Source organism: Nansenia antarctica (assembly GCF_963989245.1).
Source record: "Nansenia antarctica genome assembly, chromosome: 2".
In the NCBI taxonomy this organism is placed as follows: domain Eukaryota; kingdom Metazoa; phylum Chordata; class Actinopteri; order Argentiniformes; family Microstomatidae; genus Nansenia; species Nansenia antarctica.
Window position 1 is genome coordinate 63,301,470 of NC_137675.1, and position 22,473 is coordinate 63,323,942.

At 42.3% G+C, this 22,473-nt stretch overlaps 1 protein-coding gene across 1 annotated transcript; it reads left to right on the forward strand.

Moving 5' to 3' along the window:
• Nucleotides 1-1,232: 1,232 nt before the first annotated feature.
• Nucleotides 1,233-21,372, forward strand: usp36 (ubiquitin specific peptidase 36). Its single transcript, XM_080523972.1, has 20 exons — nucleotides 1,233-1,314; nucleotides 5,652-5,917; nucleotides 6,136-6,357; nucleotides 6,492-6,602; nucleotides 7,474-7,576; nucleotides 7,681-7,748; nucleotides 7,837-7,907; nucleotides 8,049-8,131; nucleotides 8,331-8,442; nucleotides 8,530-8,670; nucleotides 10,865-10,965; nucleotides 11,055-11,184; nucleotides 13,048-13,398; nucleotides 14,031-14,252; nucleotides 14,759-14,886; nucleotides 15,012-15,764; nucleotides 15,988-16,205; nucleotides 16,507-16,692; nucleotides 19,169-19,284; nucleotides 19,426-21,372. Exons 2-20 carry the CDS (start codon nucleotides 5,665-5,667, stop codon nucleotides 19,552-19,554), a joined length of 3,498 nt encoding a protein of 1,165 aa, XP_080380098.1. The 5' UTR covers nucleotides 1,233-1,314; nucleotides 5,652-5,664; the 3' UTR covers nucleotides 19,555-21,372.
• Nucleotides 21,373-22,473: the final 1,101 nt, after the last annotated feature.

Consider the following 22,473-nt stretch of genomic DNA (forward strand, 5'->3'; position numbering starts at 1 on the left):
GACTCCAGTAGACCTTCAAGCTAAGCAAAATATTTGTAGTGCTACTATAATTGCAAGCATTATTTTGTTGCCTACAAGACAGTAATACATATCATATAACTTGATCCATGTTAAAAGGTTAATTCTCCTGTAGGCCTAAGAGCCTATTCATTCTGTTTATATGTTATATTAGTGGAAAAGTAGAACAAGATTGAGTAAATGTCTCGTGCTGGATCCACATGAGACTTTTGTGTAAAGAAACAAGATTTGTGCATGCATAATGATTCCTTGTATCATTCAAATTGTTTGATAGGCATACATTCAGAACATGAATGGACAAATAATTGAGTAATAACAAATAAAAGTTTAGAAATACTTCAAATGTTGTTGTTTACTTGTCCAATGTGCAGCAGAAGGTTTTTGACATATGTTGACAGTTGTTTATCTATTCCTGAATTCCCCTTCCAATTGCCAAAAGCTATGTGTGATAGTACTCTTTCTTGTTGGCAGGCAATATGGGGCAGCTCAGGGGGGTATTCCATCAACGTTGCTAAAGGAAAATCCAGGCTTATTTTTGCTAAATCCCGCGAGATTTATCAAAATATGGCTGGGTGTTTTATAAATCTCGCGAGATCAATCCAAAATAAGCCTGGATTTTCCTTTAAGCGACGTTGATGGAATAACTTCCTGAGCAGACCGTATTTGATTACAGAGCGCCCTCCTATGGAGTAGCATTGGACATTAAATGCGGCTACCGATCGCATATAAAAAAGCTGTCACATGCACATTGATTTCCATTTAACTTGGTATGATTCTATTTCGAGCTACAATTCATAGTAGCCTAATCCATAAACTGTAAATGTGTTGAAATGTTTTAATTTACGAAGTCACGCCTTGCTTTCTACGACGATGCAACGATGCGATGTATATTATTATTATTATTGTTATTATTATTATTATTATTATTATTATTATTATTGCAGATATAGTCATAATGTGATCACTGCGCTAGCCAGTGCAAATCATTTTGAGCTTCAAAAACACCCAGGCGAATTTAAAGCTCTTGATATTACAATCATACAAATAGTCAACATCACCCCCTGGCAGCAGTACACTAGTTTGGCTACTGATTGGCTCTGCGTGATGTAGTGAATGACTCGTCTCCTACTAACGTGCGTTTTGATTGGCTTTTCTGCTCTGTCAGTCGTCTTTGACCACGCCCTCTCATAATGCAGCATGGGGGAACGAAAGAATGTAAGAAGATGAAGGAACGGTAGCCATGCAGAAGGTGTCTATATCGCAAATAGGTCCCGTTTTTGGATGATTGAACGAAAGGTGAGTGTCTGAAAAGACTAGCTAAGTATATGAGAATGCTTGGCCCATCGAGCCATGTCTCTGTTTTATAGTAAAGAAACGAAGTCTGCCACATTTTCAGGGTGGAGTTGGTAAAAAAAAAAGTAGCTAGCTAGCTAACCACATTGCAGTACTCAGATGGTTCGCTTTCGCCACGTTAGCTAGCACGTTAGCTAGCACGTTAGCTAGCACGTTAGCTAGCTGGGTAAATATGTCAACGATAAGCTATACTTTTAACGAAGTGGATATAGTTATGTTGCCACGCGTTGACAACGAAATTGTAAAGAATAGAGCGGGAATAATGATTTATAGAGCGCCACACTTATTCCTAACATTTGGCGCACTTATTCCTAACATTTGGTTTCTGCTAGCTAGCAAGCCTGAGGTAACTCGAGTGTCACGCATGCAGCCTCTCGACTGCTTTCACCGCGTGGGACAGACAGCCTGCAATGTTAAGGTTTTAACTAGATAGCCCGAGAACATTCGGCTTGTCAGCTAGTTATAATATTGCCTTGCTTGCTACACTTCTTTGTAAAGTTGTCTCTCTGTACGGAGTCTTGACACTATTGCCTAGTTAGCTGAGGTAATGTTAGCCGGCTATCGATACTCAATATTTCAATATACCGTACACTATTTAGCATCCATTTACACATTGTGTTGTGACATTTTCCTTAGCTATTATCGTGTGATATCACAAAATGATAGATTCGCTATACGTATTCAGTTTTTGTTGTTTCTCTACACGTCTACAAATAGTTATACAAAAAGGAATTATTACTTGAGGTAAACACTGAAGACCGCCTCACAGCCAGTGCTTTTCATGAATTACTACTACGGTACTAGAATATAACCACTAGCTTTAGCCACACTTATTCCTAACATTTGGCGCACTTATTACTAACATTTGGCGCACTTATTCCTACCATTTGGTTTCTGCTAGCTAGCAAGCCTGAGGTAAAAAAAAAAATCCGTAATGAAAATGTTCTCCTAAACCTTGATGCATGACTGTATGGCAGACCGTCTCACTTTGGGGCATAAGTGCCATGTTGAGGGATCCGACTTATGTCCCTTTTCTAGTCTAGTGCAGGAAAGCTAATTAATGCGTATAGATTCCTCCTATAAAGGCGAGGTCTTGTAACTGGTAGCCACAGTCAGTCAAATAAAATGTTACCTTTTAGTCAAGACAAGCACGCCAGGTGGGAATTGTGTGTAGTTTACTGGTAAGCTATATGGTTACGTAGTTAACATTTACCCCTAGGGGACATGCTTTATTTTCTCTTTATTGATACTCGCACTGAATCAACTTTAGTCCTACTGCTGTGCAGGTGTGTCCTGGAATAATGGCCTAGGATACATAGCTAATTCTTTCATTCACCTTATGTATCAGCCCTGTTATCCGTTTGTTAAGTCTGACGTCACAAGTGACGTTTAGCCATTTCTGGATCCTAACCGGAAATTCTCCGCACCAGAGTACCTCTGAACTACAGCGGTAGAATGACAGTTTAATCGTTTTTTAGACTCGGATCTATTCATTCAACAAGGGACACAATACTTTCCCGTTTTCTCCATATTGTCAGGGTATTTGAGCCTCGGAAAAGCGCTATATAAATATAATTAATTATTATTATTATTTCGGCATTTCGAAGACAGCGCCTCAGCCAACGTTGGGACCCGGAAACACGTCACGACTTAACAAGCGGATAGGCTAGTTGCTGTAGTGGTAATGCCCCTGCTTAGATACAACCGTACAATCCTAAATTTTCCTTGGCAAGTACTTTTTAAATGTTTACTTGCAATTCTATTGGTTAAGTGTCCATAATGCATTTTGCCTAATTAACAGCCAGGTATTTGTTTTGTGATTGTAGTTTTATGACAAAAATCTGACATGCCTACAAAATGCAGATCTGTTTTGTGTTGATGGCTTTTGAAAACGAGGTATCAAAAGAGCTCTTTTTTTTAGGTGCACATTGAACCCCTACACTACAATATGTGGAATGTAGGTTACGCCTGTATGGTTGAAGCTTTTAGCTTGATAAAACAGCACCCCTATTGGACTCTCATGCACTGGTGAATGAACTGATATCCCTACCTGGTCCACTGGTTACATCATTGCATTGTCAGCTGTGCCATCTCCCTAGAGGCTGTGCCGGTCTTAATTGTATCAGTATCAGCACATGAAGGTTACTCTGTCCTTGTGCATGCGATGCATGTGCCCCCCCCCCCCCTTCACTACATCACTGCCCGCTCTGATGATTAAGACTCCGATGCTCCCGCTCTCAATCCAAAATGTTTGTGTATGCACACTGTCAGAGATTAATTGGAACTAGAGTTGCAACTAGCCTTATTTGTAATTGTTGGCGAGTATTCTGGGGAAAAAAATATTTAACATTCTATAGAATCCTGACTTTCACAAAAAGGCTAGTTACAAATGTTGAAAGATTTTACAGAATCGCACTTAAGTGGCTCAGTTGATTGGAATACCCATTATAATGATAAATACTAGGCTACATTGAGATTATGTTTCATATCTATAAATATGCCCTAAGCAATATGTTTGTTCTTCTCAGTATCCCTGTAATACTTACATAGATTGGGTGTCACATACTAGCTTACATTTTGGGTGTTGGGACATGATATTCTTTATCCTAAAACGCAGAGATTATCCTATGACTGATCATGGTAACGCATGCTAAAAGTGAAGAGTAAATTATGAAAATTCCTAGGCCTAATTGATACATTTTCATAGTTTCAAATTATTGTTGCAGTCCTAATTGGTGCCATCTTGTTGGTTGTGGTCTTTAGGTTTTCATCCCTTCTCCCCTCTGGGAGTATGATAAGGATGATTAACAATGATCAGTGTTTGACAGGACCATAATATTGCTTCGCAAGTTTGTATCTGTTTCAACTTCAGAGGCTTTCTGTTTATTTGGAGTTTATAAATCCAACATTATTATATTGTACACTGCACAATAGAGAGAATTGTATTAAAGTCAAATGTAATCATATGTCTGTCTGCATCCTTTTAAATGATTTGCTCCATAGCATTGAAATAGAAGTAGATAGAGAAACATTGAATGATTACTCAAACCACAGTCATCATTTCTCATTGAACACTGTCTGCCAACACATTGCACTTGCACCGGAAATGACACGTCAGAAGCCATTCACTCCCCAAACGGCTGACACATGCAGACGGTGGTTGTAGAAACGTGCACTCTGTTATCTGCTCAGAGATGGCCTTTTTATTGAAGGGGCTGTAGTTAAAGGGGCAGTATTCTACATACAAAGAATGATAATATGCACCATCACCCATTTTTTTTTTTTTGAGAATCGTTTTACAGGCCAAATTAAGTCAATTGACTTTACTTGAATTGTATAATTTATACAGTGCACTTAACGAACCAAACAGTAGAATACAAGGCTAGTAGTGAACAAAGGGCTTTTTGAGGACATGAACCAACATGACTGTGACAGAGCTTCATTGGTTGTCACAATGGCATGCTATGGAGGCGACAAGATTGTTGCAGTCAAAGATGGAACATGAAAATCTGACCTGCTAGATACAGCAGCTGTGTCCACGCCTCGCGCTCTGTGCACACACACACACACACACACACATGGGTCTACACACACTTGCACATTATGCCTGCCTGCTGCCTACACTGTCTTACATAACTGCAGGGACAGCTGCCAAGTCCCAACCTAGCTCTTTTGATGCACTCAGTCCTCTTACGATATGCTCACTTCAAGTCTCTCCAAAGCACAGAGGTGTTGTTGACAGGGTAGCAGGTTCAGGACTCACTGGCATTCAATTCAATTCACTGCTTGGCACTGATGGAGCTCCCAAGCTGCACTGTAGTGGACGCACAGAGATAAGACGGGAACCAACAGTTACAGTTAGCAACATGGAAAACAAGCACCCAGAGGCCGCTCATCATGGTTGGCAACTTCAACAGAGGATCACAACTTGTCATCTGTCCAAAAGTCTCACTTATGTCTTGTATTATTGTCACTCTATTTTATCTTGACTTATCTTGCCTTATTGTCTTGTGCTGCAATGTTAGGAACCGAAGCGTAAGAGTTTTACTCTTACACTTGTGTAATATGATGTAACAATAAAACTTGAAAACAAAGCAGTGCTCCCTAATGTTCAAGCTGTTATGGAAATTCTAACCCTGACCTTTATTGATAGGCAGGCCCCTACTAGGTAAAAAAAATAGGCGGCAAAGGTTTGTTTTATGGCGTGCACATTATGATTTAACCATGAGAAGTATATTACAGCAATCAAACTGACATGATCCCCTGTGCCCTATCCATAGTGATGATCAAACAATGCCAATAGTGGACAAGCTCAAGGAGGCCCTGAAGCCTGGCCGTAAGGACGCCGGTGACGAGGGAGACCTCAATAAACTGCTAGCCTCCTCCGCCAAGAAGGTCCTACTGCAGAAGATAGAATTTGAGCCTGCCAGCAAGGGCTTCTCTTACCAGCTAGAGAGCCTCAAGACCAAGTATGTGATCCTCAACCCCCGGTCAGAGGGGGCCTCAGGACAGAGGGCTATAGAGCCCGCCCAGATCAAGAGGCAAGGTATGGCACTTGACCTGAGAATGTACTCGTACAAAATCCTGTATTATAAAGAGTGATTGACTTATTTCCTAAACCTTAACATTTTTACGTTTTATAAATATTCAGTGTTATGTTTTTCTGTATTTTGTTACTGGGCTGAATGATCCGGTTGTGCTTGACCTCAATTAACAATAATGACTTATCAATGCAATTTCTCTAATTGACCAATCCTCCTACAGTCTCTGAAAATGTGGGTGTGGGCCAGAGTGATGGGATTCCTGCCCCACAGAAGATGCTATTTCCTGGGAACAGGCTCTCCATGAGATGGGATCGCGTGTACAGGGTGGGAGCCGGCCTCCACAACCTGGGCAACACCTGCTTCCTCAACTCCACGGTGCAGTGTCTCACCTACACTCCACCACTGGCCAACTACCTACTCTCAAAGGAGCACAGCCGTGCCTGTGAGTAGTGTGCTTCACACTTACCTTGCTTTTTTAATGACATATTGACAGTATTACAGCCTTTTTGATTTCCGGGCTTTTGACCTCCCTTGCGATATGTTAACATATCTTGCTCCGTTTTGTCTCTGTTTCAGGTCACCAGTCAGGTTTCTGTATGATTTGTATAATGCAGAACCATATCATCCAAGCCTTTGCTAACACAGGCAATGCCATCAAGCCCGTCTCCTTCATCAGAGACCTGAAAAGTAAGAACAGAATATTATGTTGCCTTGCATGCCAAGTGTATTTTTCACCTCCAACAATGTTTGCTACAACTTTGTTGGCCTCAAACGTTCATGATACATTGGCATGGTGAGACCATGATGACCAAATAACTGTATCTTGTTTTCAGTTTCCAGCATACAATGTTAGCGGTGCTCCTAAGTTGATGAAATTGGCTATCATGCACTTTCTTTGCTTGCTATTTACTGGCACTACGATAAGTAAATTGGCTTCATAGTTCATTGTGCTGGAGTCTTCTGGAGTTGTGATGTCAGATTGGTGATGGCGTAACACTGATCGGAAGTGTCACAGGGACAGCAGCTTGAGACTGCAGTGTATTAGTGAACCTGCAAGGCTGCAGTGATGTTGGTGTGAGCTCACCCTGAGTCACAGAGGCACTGCGCTCTAGCCTCACGAGAGCAACACTCCTTCCCCCTCTTTTGGTTGTGTCCACCTCTCCCTCTCCTCACCTCTCTCCCTCCTCCTTTATGTATTGCTGCAATACCCTCTTCCCCCTTATGTCTTCCCCTCCCCCTCTCTAGCCATCCCTCCCTTCCTCTCCAATGCCCTCTAGTCTCCTTGTGACTGCGGGCTCGGAGTAGCAGCATTAGCACAAAACCACAGAAACGTGAACAATTCATACAGTCCACAATACACAGATGGTTGCTTCTACTTTAAAGCTTCTACCTTGAAGCGCTAACTATGCGATACACTTTCTCCCTTTTCTGTTTTCATAGTTTCTCTTGTCCATGCAGACTCTTTGACCCTCTCATTGATCATTAGGGTTGGGTATCATTTGGGTTTTATCCGATACTGGCCATGATGTAATGTGGAACCATCTTTTTGCTCTTGCAGAAATTGCCAGGCATTTTCGTTTTGGGAGCCAGGAGGATGCCCATGAATTTTTGCGCTACACCATTGATGCCATGCAGAAAGCCTGTCTAAATGGTTACCCCAAGTAAGCTTCTATGGATTTCAATGAGTGTAGGTGTTGGAAAGCTTCAGACATGTTCTGAATGTGTCTAAATGTGTCCTCATTCTCTATATTTCTTTTGCTTTTAGGTTAGACAGACAGACACAGGCCACCACACTAGTCCACCAGATCTTTGGAGGTTACCTCAGGTCACGAGGTACATTCTGCTACATGAACTATTCCACATATCAAATGTATATATTGCCTTTAGGTTGGATTTATAATGTACTCTTCATCTCTTTCAGTCAAGTGTTCTATTTGCAAAACTGTGTCAGACACATATGACCCATACCTGGACATTGCTGTTGAGATTCGAGTAAGTCAATGAATGGGAGAGAATCTCTTATTTTTCTATGTAAAAAATGAATGGGTCTTCTGCACATTTTCTCATATGATTGAACTGATTGATTTGTTTGATTCCACACATGCTGAGTTGCCTCCTGTCTGTGTCCCTCAGCAAGCCGCAAACATCGTCCGTGCTCTGGAACTGTTTGTGAAACCTGATGTTTTGAGTGGAGAGAATGCTTACATGTGTGCCAAGTAAGTGCTGCATATTGATAGTTAAACACACACCAACACATAAGAATGCAAGCAAATTAATGAGCTGCTAATTAGTGTTATGGTAGTATTTTCTTTTCTAATCTACACAAATGTTGATGTATCTTTGGACCCCCTCAGTGGAAGAAATTGCATTATAAATCGTCCATACCCTCTTTATTTATTTATTTATTTTTATCAGGTGTAAGAAAAAAGTGCCGGCAACCAAGCGGTTCACAGTTCATCGGCCATCAAATGTGCTGACTGTGTCTCTCAAGAGGTTTGCCAACTTCAGTGGAGGGAAAATAACCAAGGTAAATCATTCAGAACGTAACACCATTGTTGTTTCAAAACACTGTTGTGTCACTCCAACTTATCTCTATTTCTGTGTTATTTTTCAGGATGTTGGTTATCCAGAGTTCCTGAACATTCGCCCCTACATGTCTCAAAACACAGGAGACCCTGTCATGTATGGCCTCTATGCTGTTCTGGTGCATACTGGCTATAGCTGTCACGCTGGCCATTACTACTGCTATGTTAAGGTAAAGATTTTGATTTAGAGAGATGAAGTGGTTTTGTCAAAATATAGTTTGAACTTACTTCTCGTCCAATCCCCATAAATGTTCCACATCAGGATTTTTAAATAGTTAATATAAGAGTAGTGTAGGTGTACAGTTTCTTCTATGTTTTGTTTTCTGATTAACTAGAATTTGGTTCTGGGGCCTGTTCCTCGAAGCGCGATTAGAGCTAAGCTAGACTAGTTTTGATAATTTGCGATAATTGCAGCTTGAGTTCCGTTCCATGAATGTGGCACATATAATTCGCTGCAATCCGTCAGAACAAACCTGGTAGCGACCAGGTTTACGGCCTGGTTTAAGTAAGAAGTGTGTCAAAAATGTCTCACAGGCGGAAACTAAATCCCGAACGACAGTTCCCGTCAAGTGTCTTTTTGGAAATATTAGTTCCCACCTTTTACGAGATACTGTAGATAATTTGATACTTTGATAGATAGCTTCATAGTGAGAGAGATATATAAAATGGTGTAAAAAGATAGGTATCAGCTTGCATCTGAAATAGCAGGGCAGTCTGTTTGGCAGAGGGGTTAAGGCAGCCAGCTTGCAATCAGAAGGTTCGATCCTTGCCTCAGGTGAGAGGGGTTGATTTTAATTTAATGTTTATTTTCTTGACATTTAACAGACGCCTTCATGCAAATCGATTTACAATAAATACATCTGTCTAAGTAAGTGAATCATCTATCCATCAGCAATCATAAGAAATAATAATCTATGCCAAATCCAGGGTCCAGTTACAATGCTAGAAGAACATCATTTACTACGGTAGTCAGAAAGGCTTAAAACACCATTGTCAGTTCTCTAATAAATTAACCTACACCATCATTTTAAACATAGTTTTTTTTAGCTTAGATTCAATTTATTGCAGAGTACAAGCATCAGACAACGAACTGCAGTAAAAAGTGTATTAAAAATAAGACTATGCACTGATGGCAGCGGCTGATACCACTCTGCCATCCTAGTGATCTGATAATTTACAGCCTGCTGCTGAGATCACCACAGTAGTGAATGTTCATTTATTACAAAATGAACATAAAACAATAAGTAGCTAGTGTGACCTACGCATTTAATCTGTTAGCAATTTCTTGCCAAACCATTTCCCTCCCCTTGTTAATTGCGGTAGTATTGCACTTTTTTACATCTTAGGGGGTGTTCTCAGTAAAACATTTGCTTCACTTGAAACTGAGTTTAGGATAACATTTGCTTTGGGCTCCTTCTACCTGCGGGCGCGCGCCCAAATCGAGAATTTCCAAACCGGACTTGTGTGAACATCGATGACACAAGCCTGATTCTCATTCGAGGAATCACTTGAGGCTTGAATCCCAATCGAGAGTTGCCTGAACGAGGCTTTCCTTTTAATCGCGAATATACTAATCAACGTACGTGGAACAGCCCTCTGGTAAATGTTTCTCAATTATTTTGTCTCTTCATCGTACTTTATATTTTTATAAAGTATTTTTTTCTGAGTGGGGCAGTCCCACTCATATTTTTTTCATATTATTGGACAGATGTAGTGGAGACAGACAGGTAAGTAAGGAGAAGAAGGGAGAGAGGGTATGTCAGCAGGGCATGGGTCGGATTCGAACCCATGCCGACATGGGCATATGTGTGCACTGTAGACCGCGGTGCTAGACCACTGGACCACCCCAGGCCACATCATACTTTATTTATATAGCGTCTTTCGAGCAAACATGTAATACAAGGTGCTTAACAGTAAAATGGAAATACGACAATACAATTATAATACACAATACAGTGAAAGTAAACAACCATTACAATTATATCAATACAATAAAAAATAACTAAAAGAATGCTAAGCTAAAAAGGTATGTTTTAAGATCTTTTAAAGGTGTTTACAGATTGTGACGCCCTCAGCTCTGGCAGGCTGTTCCAGAGGCAAGTCCTCACCCAGGGAACAACTAAGAGACCAGTGCCAGAGGACCTTAGGGATCTAGAGGGAGCATACTTTAAAAGCATATATTCAGGCGCTAGGCCATTTAGTGATTTGAACATCAATAAACAATTATTAGCCATTTGAAAAACTCCAGATGGGAAAAATGGGGATTTTTCCTTTGAGAGTCAGAAGGTTTTTCTACATTCTGTGATGCAGTATGGCCTTGAACTTTATTTTGAAAAGCTATTTTTGTTTCCTTTGTCTCAATAGGCCAGTAACGGGCAGTGGTACCAGATGAACGACTCGATGGCCCATTGCAGTAACATCAAAGTCGTCCTCAATCAGCAAGCCTATGTCCTTTTCTACCTGAGGTAAGAAATATGCACTGTAGGTCCCAGTGATGATTTGATGTTTTTGATGCCTGGCGTCCATATTAACCATCCAACTCTTTGTCTGTTAGGATCCCTGAGACCAAGAAGAACACGGATGGGCAAATCACCAAGCAGATGCATTCTGGGAAGAACAACGGGACTGAGCTGCTGAGGAAGACCAATCTGAATGGGCCCCTCTCCTCCCCGCAGGTCACCAAGGTATGGGACATGATGGCGGAAAGATCCATCGTGTGAGGTGCAAACTTAACAGAATGTTTGGAAACATACGGTATGACTTGGAAACAAACGTTGCCTTGCAATGTATCAGTGTTTCCTCCAGGATTTTTCACATGGCGGGCGGGCGGTGTCCTCATAAAACGCGCACGCGCGCTCAAAACAAAGACGTAATTTCACTTTACCCACGCAATACCCACTTAAACATGTGTGAGGATACGTAACGGCGTTTTGTGACAGAACTTTCACTTTCATTCATAAAATTCACCCCGTCTGTGTTACGAAGCACTTGACTTCTGGACCATTGGGACTGACTATAGCATCATATACCATCAAACGGGGGGAGATGCGACATGAAATATGTCAAAATGCAGCACTGTCATGCACAGATCAGCCTTATAACCTTATAACATGTAATGTTAGATATAACGTTAGACAGGGAGCGCAGATGTATTTTTATGAACGATATGAGGCTGGGAGGGAAAAATCACAGTATACCCACTAGAAAACACTAGACTACACCACTGAAGTAGGCCTACATGAGAGTACACGCACAAAACCGGCTAACGTTACTTATTAACTGTTTACACAAGTAAAATCACAGTGTGACAGTCAGATGGAGCATTCGGTAAACAACCAACAGCAAGGTAATGCTATCAGTTGAGTTAAAGAAAACCAACTCTTACCTTTGATGACACCAACATTAGACCTGCTTACCCGTACCTCCGCCGTTCTGTTCGTGATGATTTGAGAGGCAATAGATTATTTTTGCACCGAGCATATTGCCCTGTAATTAGACCACGCGACCACAGCTCCGTTGTGTCTTATTGTCCAAATGTTCCCTGAATTTTAGCTGCATGTTTTTCCAGCATGGAAATCCGTTGTCAATAAAAATTCGACTCCCCTTCTTTCCCCCTGCCAATACTGTGTCGTTTGTGACATTTACCAATGTTTATGCTATCAATAGTTCGAAGCTAGCGTTAGATGCGAGGCTGCTCGGGAACATTATTTGTTTCACAAAATAGCCTGATTTAGTTGACCATGAACATCAGAGACTAGACTACATTACGAATGTTCATTTAAAATACTCTATACTGAGCACTGGTATAAGAACATGAACCAGAGAACAGCAGTAAATGCAATAACCCACAGTCGTCGCTGATGATGTTGCATTTTCGATTAGGATACGGGATTAAAGGCACCGGCGACGGGCGAAGAGAGAAATCTGTTTACCGGCTTTTTACACGCACATGAGTTGTTGTAAGACACATAAATGTTTCATTTCCACGGCAAAACAAACAATACACAACGAGGGTTTAGTACTACCACCGCATGATACAGCTGCATGTCAAACTCGTGTAGAACAGCTGGGGAGTCTGAATATGTTTTCAACAAGGCAACAACTCTGCTTCTCACTCCATTGAGCTACGACTGCTAAGCTAACTAGCTAGATGAGTGTAAGGTTGAGTTCGTAAAGTCGCTCTGAGAGCGCTGGAGCGCACACTGGGCCCGACGTCATAGAGAAACCGAGTCATTTGATTGGACGAGAGGCATTCCACGAGTGCTGATCGGATTTCCTGAGTGAATTTACGAACGCAGCCAGTTTTGAAAGCGCGTCGCCTCGCGCCGCGCGCCTGTTGAGAGATTCAGTCTCGATTGCAGTGCGAACACAAACGACGAGGTTAATTGCAACATTGTGGCAATGGTGGCGGAGGAAATTCTTTGGTGGCGGCCCGCCACGAATAAATGCATATAGAGGAAACACTGAATGTATGCAGTTCTGCCTTTTACTGAAACCTCGATCACCTAATGATGTTCTCATCTTGGCTTTGTGTCCTCTTTGTGCAGAAGCTAGACGCATCTCAGCTGCGTAAGATCCAGTCTATGGACGGCGGCTTAGGCGTGCCCGTGTCAAGGAATGGATTCAGTAGCCAGCAGCCCAAGCTGTCTAACGGGACCTCGTCCACTCACGGCCCTCCTAAGCTGCCAGGCGGGCCCACACTGATCGAGGAGCCCTTTAAGAAGCTGAAGAAGCCGTCTCCCCAGACCCAGGCACGCAGCAGCACACCGGCCCCCTCCAACAGCATGGCCAGGTCAGAGGGAGACAAGAGGTATGGGAACGAGGGCAGGGGCCTGGCAGCATCTACCTCACTCAAGTCCCTGTCAGACTTGTCCTCAGCCGACACCTCGGACTCCAAGGTACTGGCTGGTCAGAAACCGCTGACCCACACTCTCTCCCACACTCAACACCCTTCATCTTTCTTCAAGATGTTGGTATTCCTCATTCAAAACCTACTTGTTCCCCTTTTGAAGGTTAATCCTTCACAGTGCCACAATCTAATCTAATAAGCGATCCTCTTAAACTGGAGTCATTAGACCACCAAGTTTTTATTTATGTCAATAACTGCAGGCCAGTCGCAGCCGGAGTCCGAGCAGCACTGATGCTTCGTGCCCCCTGCCACGCCATCCGTCCGGTGACCACAATTATCCAGCTCAACACCCTCTCACCTCTGTATGTGCAATATGACAACCCTAGTTGGTACATAAGGTTCAGAGAATAGGAAATGTTAGAATAGGTATAGCATAGCATAGAGTACAGCACAGTGTTTTATTTGTATAGTATAGTATAGTGGATAGTGTACATAGCCTTTATTTATGTAAACCAGCTCTTTTCCCTTCTTGTTTTTAGTTTTTTTTTTTTTCTAGCACCAGGGGAGCCCCCCCTCCCAAATTTCGTTGTTTGGTACCTGTACTATATCAATGACAATAAAGACCATTCATTCATTCATTCTGTAGATCATGTGATTTATGAAAAAACGTATGTCACGCAGGATTCCATTGGTCCTAAAAGTGCACCTGTTGGAGAGGTTCCCACGCCCCCCAGGAATGGTTCCAATGGGATGGCCTCCCCAGCCAAGAGTGTGGAGCGCGTGGGCACAGAGGAGCAGAAGACGGTCAAACTAAAACCCCCGGCCCTCAACAACATCACGACTGAGCCCACCAGCACCATGTCACCCCCACCCGCTAAGAAACTGGCCCTGTCGGCCAAGAAGGTGAGCCAACTACGGAGGAGCGGTCATGGGAGCCTCACTCATAGGCTAGTCTCCAGCAGTAATAAAGCTGCTTCAACCTGTCTTGGTGTTAGAAGTGTTTTCTGATTGCCTGCTGCCTTCCCTTCACTCCTGCCCCGAAGTCTGAAAAAGTACCATTTGATAGCCGTTGATAGAAGAGTTGTCAAGTAGGCGTCATAGTCTATTGTTTGAGACGGCACAGTTAGAGCTTCTAAGCACATTGTGCCTTTGTCCCTGTGCTCCTTTCTAACCAACCACATTAGTGTCCTTTAGAGTTTCTTTGTCTTTCTTTTGTTTCAGTTTCAATTCTTTCCTTCTAACCATTTCTAATTCTTCTCTGCCATACCCTCTCCTCCTTTGTTCTCTTCCCTTCATTTTTTCTCCATCTGTCTTTCAATGATTCCCTCCTTATTTGATCCCTCCTTTTTGTCATGGTCATGGCAATTTTTTTTAGACCACCAAGTTTTTATTTATGTCAATAACTGCAGGCCAGTCGCAGCCGGATTCCGAGCAGCACTGATGTTTCGTGCCCCCTGCCACGCCATCCGTCCAGTGACCACACTTATCCAGCTCGACTTCACCCTCTCACCTCTGCCTCACTCACCCACAGTCACAGGTATGACTAGCAGGCCCTGCCCCACACCTTGAAAGGCAGACTTTCACACACACCGTGCTCATGTTTTTTTACTAGAATTGAATGTCGTCTCTTGTGTTAACTATTTCCTGCTGCTCTCCTCTCAGGGCTGGTCCATTCCATTCGCCTAAACTGCAATCACCACCTGCAGCCCATGTCCACTCAGGCACCCCATCTAAACAGAGTCCCCAGAAACAGTCCCCTCTCTCCATTTTGCAGAAACCAAATTTTGCCCTCTCTCTACAAGTCAATGGGCATCAGACCCACTCTCCAAAGACCCCAAGACCTAACAAGACCCCCACCTCGGCCCAGACCCCGGAGGATACAACCACTTCCCTGAAGAGAAAGAAGAAGAAAAAGCGCCGTCATTCTGAGATGGAAAGGGAGCCAGAGCCGACCGTCATCGCTGACATCCCCGCTGAGCCAAAACAAGTTGAACCTGCCAGCGAGAAGAAGAGGAAGAAAAAAAAGAGAAAGAGGGAGGATGGAATTGTGTCAGAGAACAGGAGGGAGAGTGTACAGTCTCACCTGGAGTCCCCACCCCAGGAGGAGGATTGGTGTCAAGGAGGAACCTGGAGTCTAACCCCCCCTGCCAAGGCAGCCCTGGAGCAGCCAAAACAACAGCAGCCCCTGACAGTGCCCACAGCGTGGCCCGAGCCCGTGCCAGTACATGCAACATCTCAATCTGTGCTGCTGCCAGAGAAGCATCAGGTGGTGCCAACGCAGTGCCAGTCTGCCTCGAGTCAGGGAGAGCAGGTTACAGACACTGTGATGAAGAAGAAGAAGAGGAAGAAGAGGGAAAAAAGGAAACTTGAGGGGGGACTGGAAGAAGCAACGTCAACATGGTCTGTTTTCGAAAGGTTAGCTGAAATGTAGCTCGTTCTGTGTACGATTCTTTCCTCTTCCATTTTCTGTCTGATTCTGTTGCTTTCATTGCATTTGTGTTATTCTTAAGACCTCAGCAAAAAACCCTGACCCTTTTGTCTGTCGACTAATAAAAACAAATTGTGAGATTTGATAAAGTGTACTAGTGATAAAGTGTACAAAATAAAGTGACTAATCATAAATGCCTTTCTCACACAGCGGTTCTGGGATGAAGGACACAGCTGTGGAAAACGACAATAGGGAATTGTCAGTTTTTGCTAAGTCAAAGAAGGAAAAAAGGAGGCGAAAAGAAGAGGTGAAACTGTGGGAAGAGAGCAGGCGTTGCCCAGACAACAAGAACATCGACACTGGAGCGTCTGAGCCATTCCCTAAAAAGGGCATTGTGGAAACAGACAAGGCGGACAGAGACAGCACAGGTACTTACACACCCTCCTCAGTCCTCACCCACTCCCCCCAAAACAACGGAGGGAAACGCTGCAGTGAGGTCTGTTGCCATGCCAACACAGAATCTGCAGTCTCATCCAAATTTTTTTTGCAGAACTATTTGTCAAAACTTTCATAAACTTCTACCCAAGGTGGTGTCAGAACTCGCAATTGCCTGTGGGCAATGTCAATTAATTAGGCTCTAACCTTTTTTTTTATTAATAATTGTGTTCCATGTTTTGCTTCTGTGTGTCTGCACTAGTATCATTGCACCTAACTCTCCCCCCACTCCAGCTACTGTGATTGTATGGGACAGTCAAGTTAAGGATGGTTACAAGCGGTGTCAGGCCCCTGCAGCTGTAGAGGATGGGTCTGGAGATGCTCCCCGCCTTGCGCCAATGGCATGGGATGGCAAGTGGAGTGCGGATGTAGTCGAGGAGCTCCTGAAGAACTCTGCAGACAAGGCCTATGGAACCCATGGTGAGAACAGAGGTCAAATATAGAACCTTGTAAAACGTAAACGTTGATATTCTGACCTGGTCAATATTGCTTGAGGGTACCGTACCGTAAATCCTCTAATAGTGACCTCTATTCCATTAAAGGCCGGTCTCTTATGGCTGGGCATGGTCAACACAAACAAATACAGGCCGGGTCATGTTTTGCAATGAAAGTCAGGAAATTAAGGGATTGTCCATGAGAGTTTAATTTTAAGAAATAAAGGCCTCCCTCTAATATAAGCCTGCCTTCAACAAAGGCCTGGTGCTCTCTGTGGCTCAAAAAAGATTAGAGGATTTACGGTATGCTAATTCTGTGAGCGAAAAACCTAGGTCTAGTTGTACTCTCCCCATCTCCAGCTGTGTTATTTGGTGTAACCAGTGGTGTAGTCTACGTGATACGCAGGACTACGCCGTATAACCACTAGGAAAGGCCAAGGATTTGCGTATACCCACTTAAAAATGCGCGAGGATACGTAACAGCGTTTTGTGACAGAACTTTCACACTTTTATTCATAAAATTCACCCCGTCTGTGTTACGAAGCACTTACTTCGAACTTTCTGACATGTTTGTTATCGCATAACCAGTCGTTCAGAATGCTCTCAGTATTTCCCCTACAATTGCCTTGGGGTGGGCGGGCCAGACCTACCTCCACACTTCGCTTCGTGCCGCGCTGGAGAATGGTTTTGGTTTTGTTTTGTGCGCGTGTGACGCGAGAGAGTTTTTGCTGGGTGAAAGCTCTGCAGAAGAAAGTAAGCAAGTTGAAACGTTAGCAAATATAATTACTGTGTTCTGACAGAGAAAGTTGGTTCAAATTAGTCGTTATTATTGTGACTAGAAAGTGTCTGATTATAGTTTCATGGTGTGAATTCTTAGAATATTTAAATGTTTTATTTTAACTAATGACTTACTAATGACTAATTACTTTTCAGGATGCCATGTTGCAACTGGCCGGGGACTTCAGCTGAAAATTAGCCGACTAGGCTGCCTTTTTTACTGTATTTTATATGGTTCATGTATTTGGATTGTCCTCGATATAATAAACTAAACTGAATAATAGTGTCAAAGAACTAGTACGCTAGCTAGCTGGCTAGCTCAGAGGTGATTAGTGTGGGCGGGCCAGACCTACCTCCACACTTCGCTTCGTGCCGCGCTGGAGAATGGTTTTGGTTTTGTTTTGTGCGCGTGCGACGCGAGAGTTTTTGCTAGGTGAAAGCTCTGCAGAAGAAAGTAAGCAAGTTGAAACGTTAGCAAATATAATTACTGTGTTCTGACAGAGAAAGTTGGTTCAAATTAGTCGTTATTATTGTGACTAGAAAGTGTCTGATTATAGTTTCATGGTGTGAATTCTTAGAATATTTAAATGTTTTATTTTAACTAATGACTTACTAATGACTAATTACTTTTCAGGATGCCATGTTGCAACTGGCCGGGGACTTCAGCTGAAAATTAGCCGACTAGGCTGCCTTTTTTACTGTATTTTATATGGTTCATGTATTTGGATTGTCCTCGATATAATAAACTAAACTGAATAATAGTGTCAAAGAACTAGTACGCTAGCTAGCTGGCTAGCTCAGAGGTGATTAGATGAGCTAGTCTGCTGCACACATGCCAGCTAAAGAGCTAACTGGATGCACTTTATTATTTTAGATATACAATCTTTCTTATTCTGCTAGAATTGGGCTTTATGGTAATACCATAATGGTATATTTACAGTACATGGACAGTGGATTGAAGCATTGGAACAAACCCTCACTCATTGGAAATGTCTGTTTTTTGTAGGACATATCATTTGTTGGACAAACAAAAATTTTCTTACAGGTGAGAGTAAGTAAAGACAGTGCCCACAGCACTGCACAGCACAGCACAGCACAGCACAGCACAGCACAGTTGCCCACAGCAACCCAATATTCAATTAGAATGATGTTATGATTTGATATGAATTCAATGTATATATATATTCAATTCAATGTATGTATATATTGTATACTCTTATTCAATTATAAATACTCTGGTTGTTGATTTGCCTTTTGGTTGACAGCAACCAAAAAAGGGAGAGAGGAGGATAGAGAGAGAGAGAATGAGAGAGAGCAGGATGGTCTCGGCAGGATGGTCTCGGCACACCAGAGAGACAGCAAGAACCAGGTGAGAAGGTGGACATGTGGTCAAGACCACATAAGTAGCCTTGAGAACCTAACGGCCCTTAGGGGGCAGGAGCCTATCTCCTGTTTCTGTAGCGTGAGGCAGCTTGATGTACAAGTACAGTCCATGCCACCCCCCCCCCAAGGCAGCAAACACCGGTGTAGATGCATACTGTATGCATAAGTGAGTGTGGTGGTGCTTATGGGGTGTCGCTACGGGACAGGTGTCGCTCTGACTGGCAGGGCAAAATCACAGTATACCCACTAGAAAAAACTAGACTACACCACTGGGTGTAACGATTGTGCTTGTTTGTGTCCAGTCCTTAGCTGGGAGGGAGAGGCCTCTGCCATCAGTAGAGATGCCATTGAGGACGCTCGTTGTGCCAAATATGACACCGTGATCGATGAGTGGGACGAGGACTTTGACAGTGGAAAGGTGACTATTAACTTGTACATCCACGGGCTGGTGTCATATTATTAAAAGGATATCGTAACAGTAGCAATACATTTTCCGAACGCCATCAGCAATTGACAAATTCTTACCATTGCCTCCCTGTGTGTATGATTTGTTAAACAGGTGAAAAAAATGAAAAAGTACAAAAGAGAGAAGCGAAAGAGTGGCAATATCTTCCAGAAGATCCAGGACAGGCGGAGCATGTGGTCTGTCACCCCAGGGGGAAAGAAGAATTTTGGATACCGCCACTGAGGGCCAGGGTGGGTCCACAATCTGACGGAGCTTGAGAGTCGAGATACGCACACAACTTGAATTTGTTACCCTTTTTTTGTTGTTGTGTTCAATTCATACCCTAATGGAAATAGGAGAGACATGACCAGAGGGCAAACTTATCTCAGTGTGAATTATTCTCTGATATGTGCTCGTCTCTTCACGGTTGAATTAGCTACTCAAGTCAGTTCTTGCAGTTCTTTGAACAGCCCACCATGAAATGTTCTTTTCATGAGAAGGTGGGGAAAGTTGATCGTTTTCAGTCTCTTGAGATTGGTATGAGAATATCACCACGGTAAAATGGCTCAGGCTGCTCACTGCATATTATCCAACTACTGTGAGGATGCGCTTCCATTTATGGTATGTCATGACACCGTGTGTTATGAATTCTTATGTTTGAACATTTTACATGATTACTCTAGGTGATGGTTCTGGGATTTGAGCTTGTATCAAATGATATGATGTGCACCATAGCATATATCTGTGTGAAAGGGTGAGGTGAGATTTTCTATAATGTATACCCCCGTGCCCATCTTAATGTATAGAAACCTTTAGGGAGAGCTCCTATATACTGTGCTGCTCTGCTGGAGAGTGAGGCGATGACTCAGAGGGCCTGAGGACTTAGTTGTGAACATCTCACGCTTAGTCGTTAACATGCCACAAAGACTTAAACATACTGTACCAGACATCACAAGACTCTACTTTCTACACCTCCGTTTTTACGTTAGGTTTGATTTTATAATTTTTTGATTTTAAGTTTTTGCAAAACTCAAGACCCATATCACCTGCTGACACATTCACACTGTTTTTAATTTCCTTTTAAGCATGAAAGACACTATTGACCTTTCCCAAATTGACCATAATTGCATGCATGGCTAAGTACACAGTTGACATCTAAGTACAAAGTTATTTCAATTTTATGTTCTAATTGGTTGTTTTATATAAGGATTTTTTTTTTTTTAATGTAATTGAAGTTTAGAATGAGGATAATGTTTTAAAGATTACAAATGCATTGTTACTCAACCACATCAATGTCAGATTATTAATTGTAAACAGCTCAACATCAGCCAGCTATACAAGACAACCTCTCCCTATGCCATTTTTGTGTCGAGTGGAGAAATGCATTGGACACAATCATTGTTTCACCTGCCTTCTAATCCACTTATTCTTACCCACTCCTGCTAAATAGTTATATTCTGTTAGCTAAGAGTATTATGATCGAGTGCCAGTAAGTGTGGGGGTGTTTAAATGTAAACATTTTAAAGTCAGAGAATCTTTATCTTGGACAACTACAGTCGGCCTCTAGTGCAGCTACACATCTACCACTCATCTCACTTCTCATCTGCTTGTTATTCATAAGCTCACATCCTTGGTCCCTAGTCTTGATCAGTCATATCATATATGTTCAGCAATGCCACTGTGGAGTTTTTCCTGTTGCTGTTCTTCGTGTTAGTTCTGGTCTTGATGAATTGCAGGCCTTAATAGGAACAGTTCTGTTCTTACATTTACATTTACATTGTTCTTCATGTGTTCATTTTGCCCAGATAAAGGGTTACATACCAGAGGCATTGCGTTAATGAGGATGACGGTATATGCTAGTACTTGATCTTTGTCCCAATCTGAACTCTATGCAATTCTCTGACAGTCAAACTGGTCACCTAGATCTGGGGTGTGCCTCAGGAAACCAGTCATCTTCCAACCCAACCTCTGTAACAACCTATTCCTATATCTCAACTCCCAGCTCATGTCCCAACTATCCATATACTCAATTCCACTTCACGCGCCACATACATTTCTATCACTAAGAAACAGTTTTATAAAAGTATATTGGGGGGGAGGGGGGGGACACTTACCAGGGCACAGATGATGTATACAAATGTTAGTCCTTAAACAAAATGCTTTCCCTGTGTAGAATATTGTACAGTCCACCTTGTGCTTCCTGTGCTCCCCATCATCCTTGTAACAAACTATCCAGCCATTTACTTCCATTCTAGAGATGTTGCCTTGATTCGGCTTAAAAAGTATAGGTAATAATTGATAACGTTATCATTTAAAGAATCTTCACAAATCTTTAATGTGCTATTAATACAGATATGAAATCTGTTGTTTAAGAGTTGGTGGATTGTAACTTAAGAATTTATCTGCAGATAGATGTTTGTTCGTTCATGTGTGTATGAGAGAAATGTTGTCTTTCATGTGATACCTTTGCTCTGTTACTGTAGTGTCATACAGTATAAGAAAGGGGTCAACAGTTCCAAGTTTCATAGAATGTGTTGATGTTGACTGTGAAATTAACTTAGGACATGTTCTGTTCTCAATTAAATTAACTTAGGACATGTTCTGTTCTCAAGGAAGCTGACACCAGAATTTGTGTGAATGATCCACATCATATTTGAATTGATGGTTCTATATTTTGCACCGCCTTTTCTGACCAATGTTGATGACAAAAAGATGACATAATTAGCTATACAGGTGCAATAAAGTTGTGACTTTTGTGAAAATACATTTGTCTTGGTGTTGCCTTATTGGCCCTTGTATTTCTTGAATAGAGTATAAAGTATTTTTGACTGATTTATTTTGTTACATACATTGTCGTACACTTGGTTTTTCTATTACTGGTTTTATTTTATGAAGCAGTCGTGTCATAGGTTTTTCAATAGCACAGCTTTTTTGGAAGTCACGGAAATCTCCTTTTACCATTTTGAAATAAGGCATTCAGTTACTAACATTAACAAACATCATGCAACGAGAATACAAATGTATCTAACGACTTGCCCGATTCGTGGGAACAGTTAAATAAATTATAATGTAGCGCACGAACGAGCTGACAAAAAATGAAGTTATAGCGCGTGACATCACCTCTGAAAGGAGGGGCCACGATGAACCTCGCTGTCACAGAGT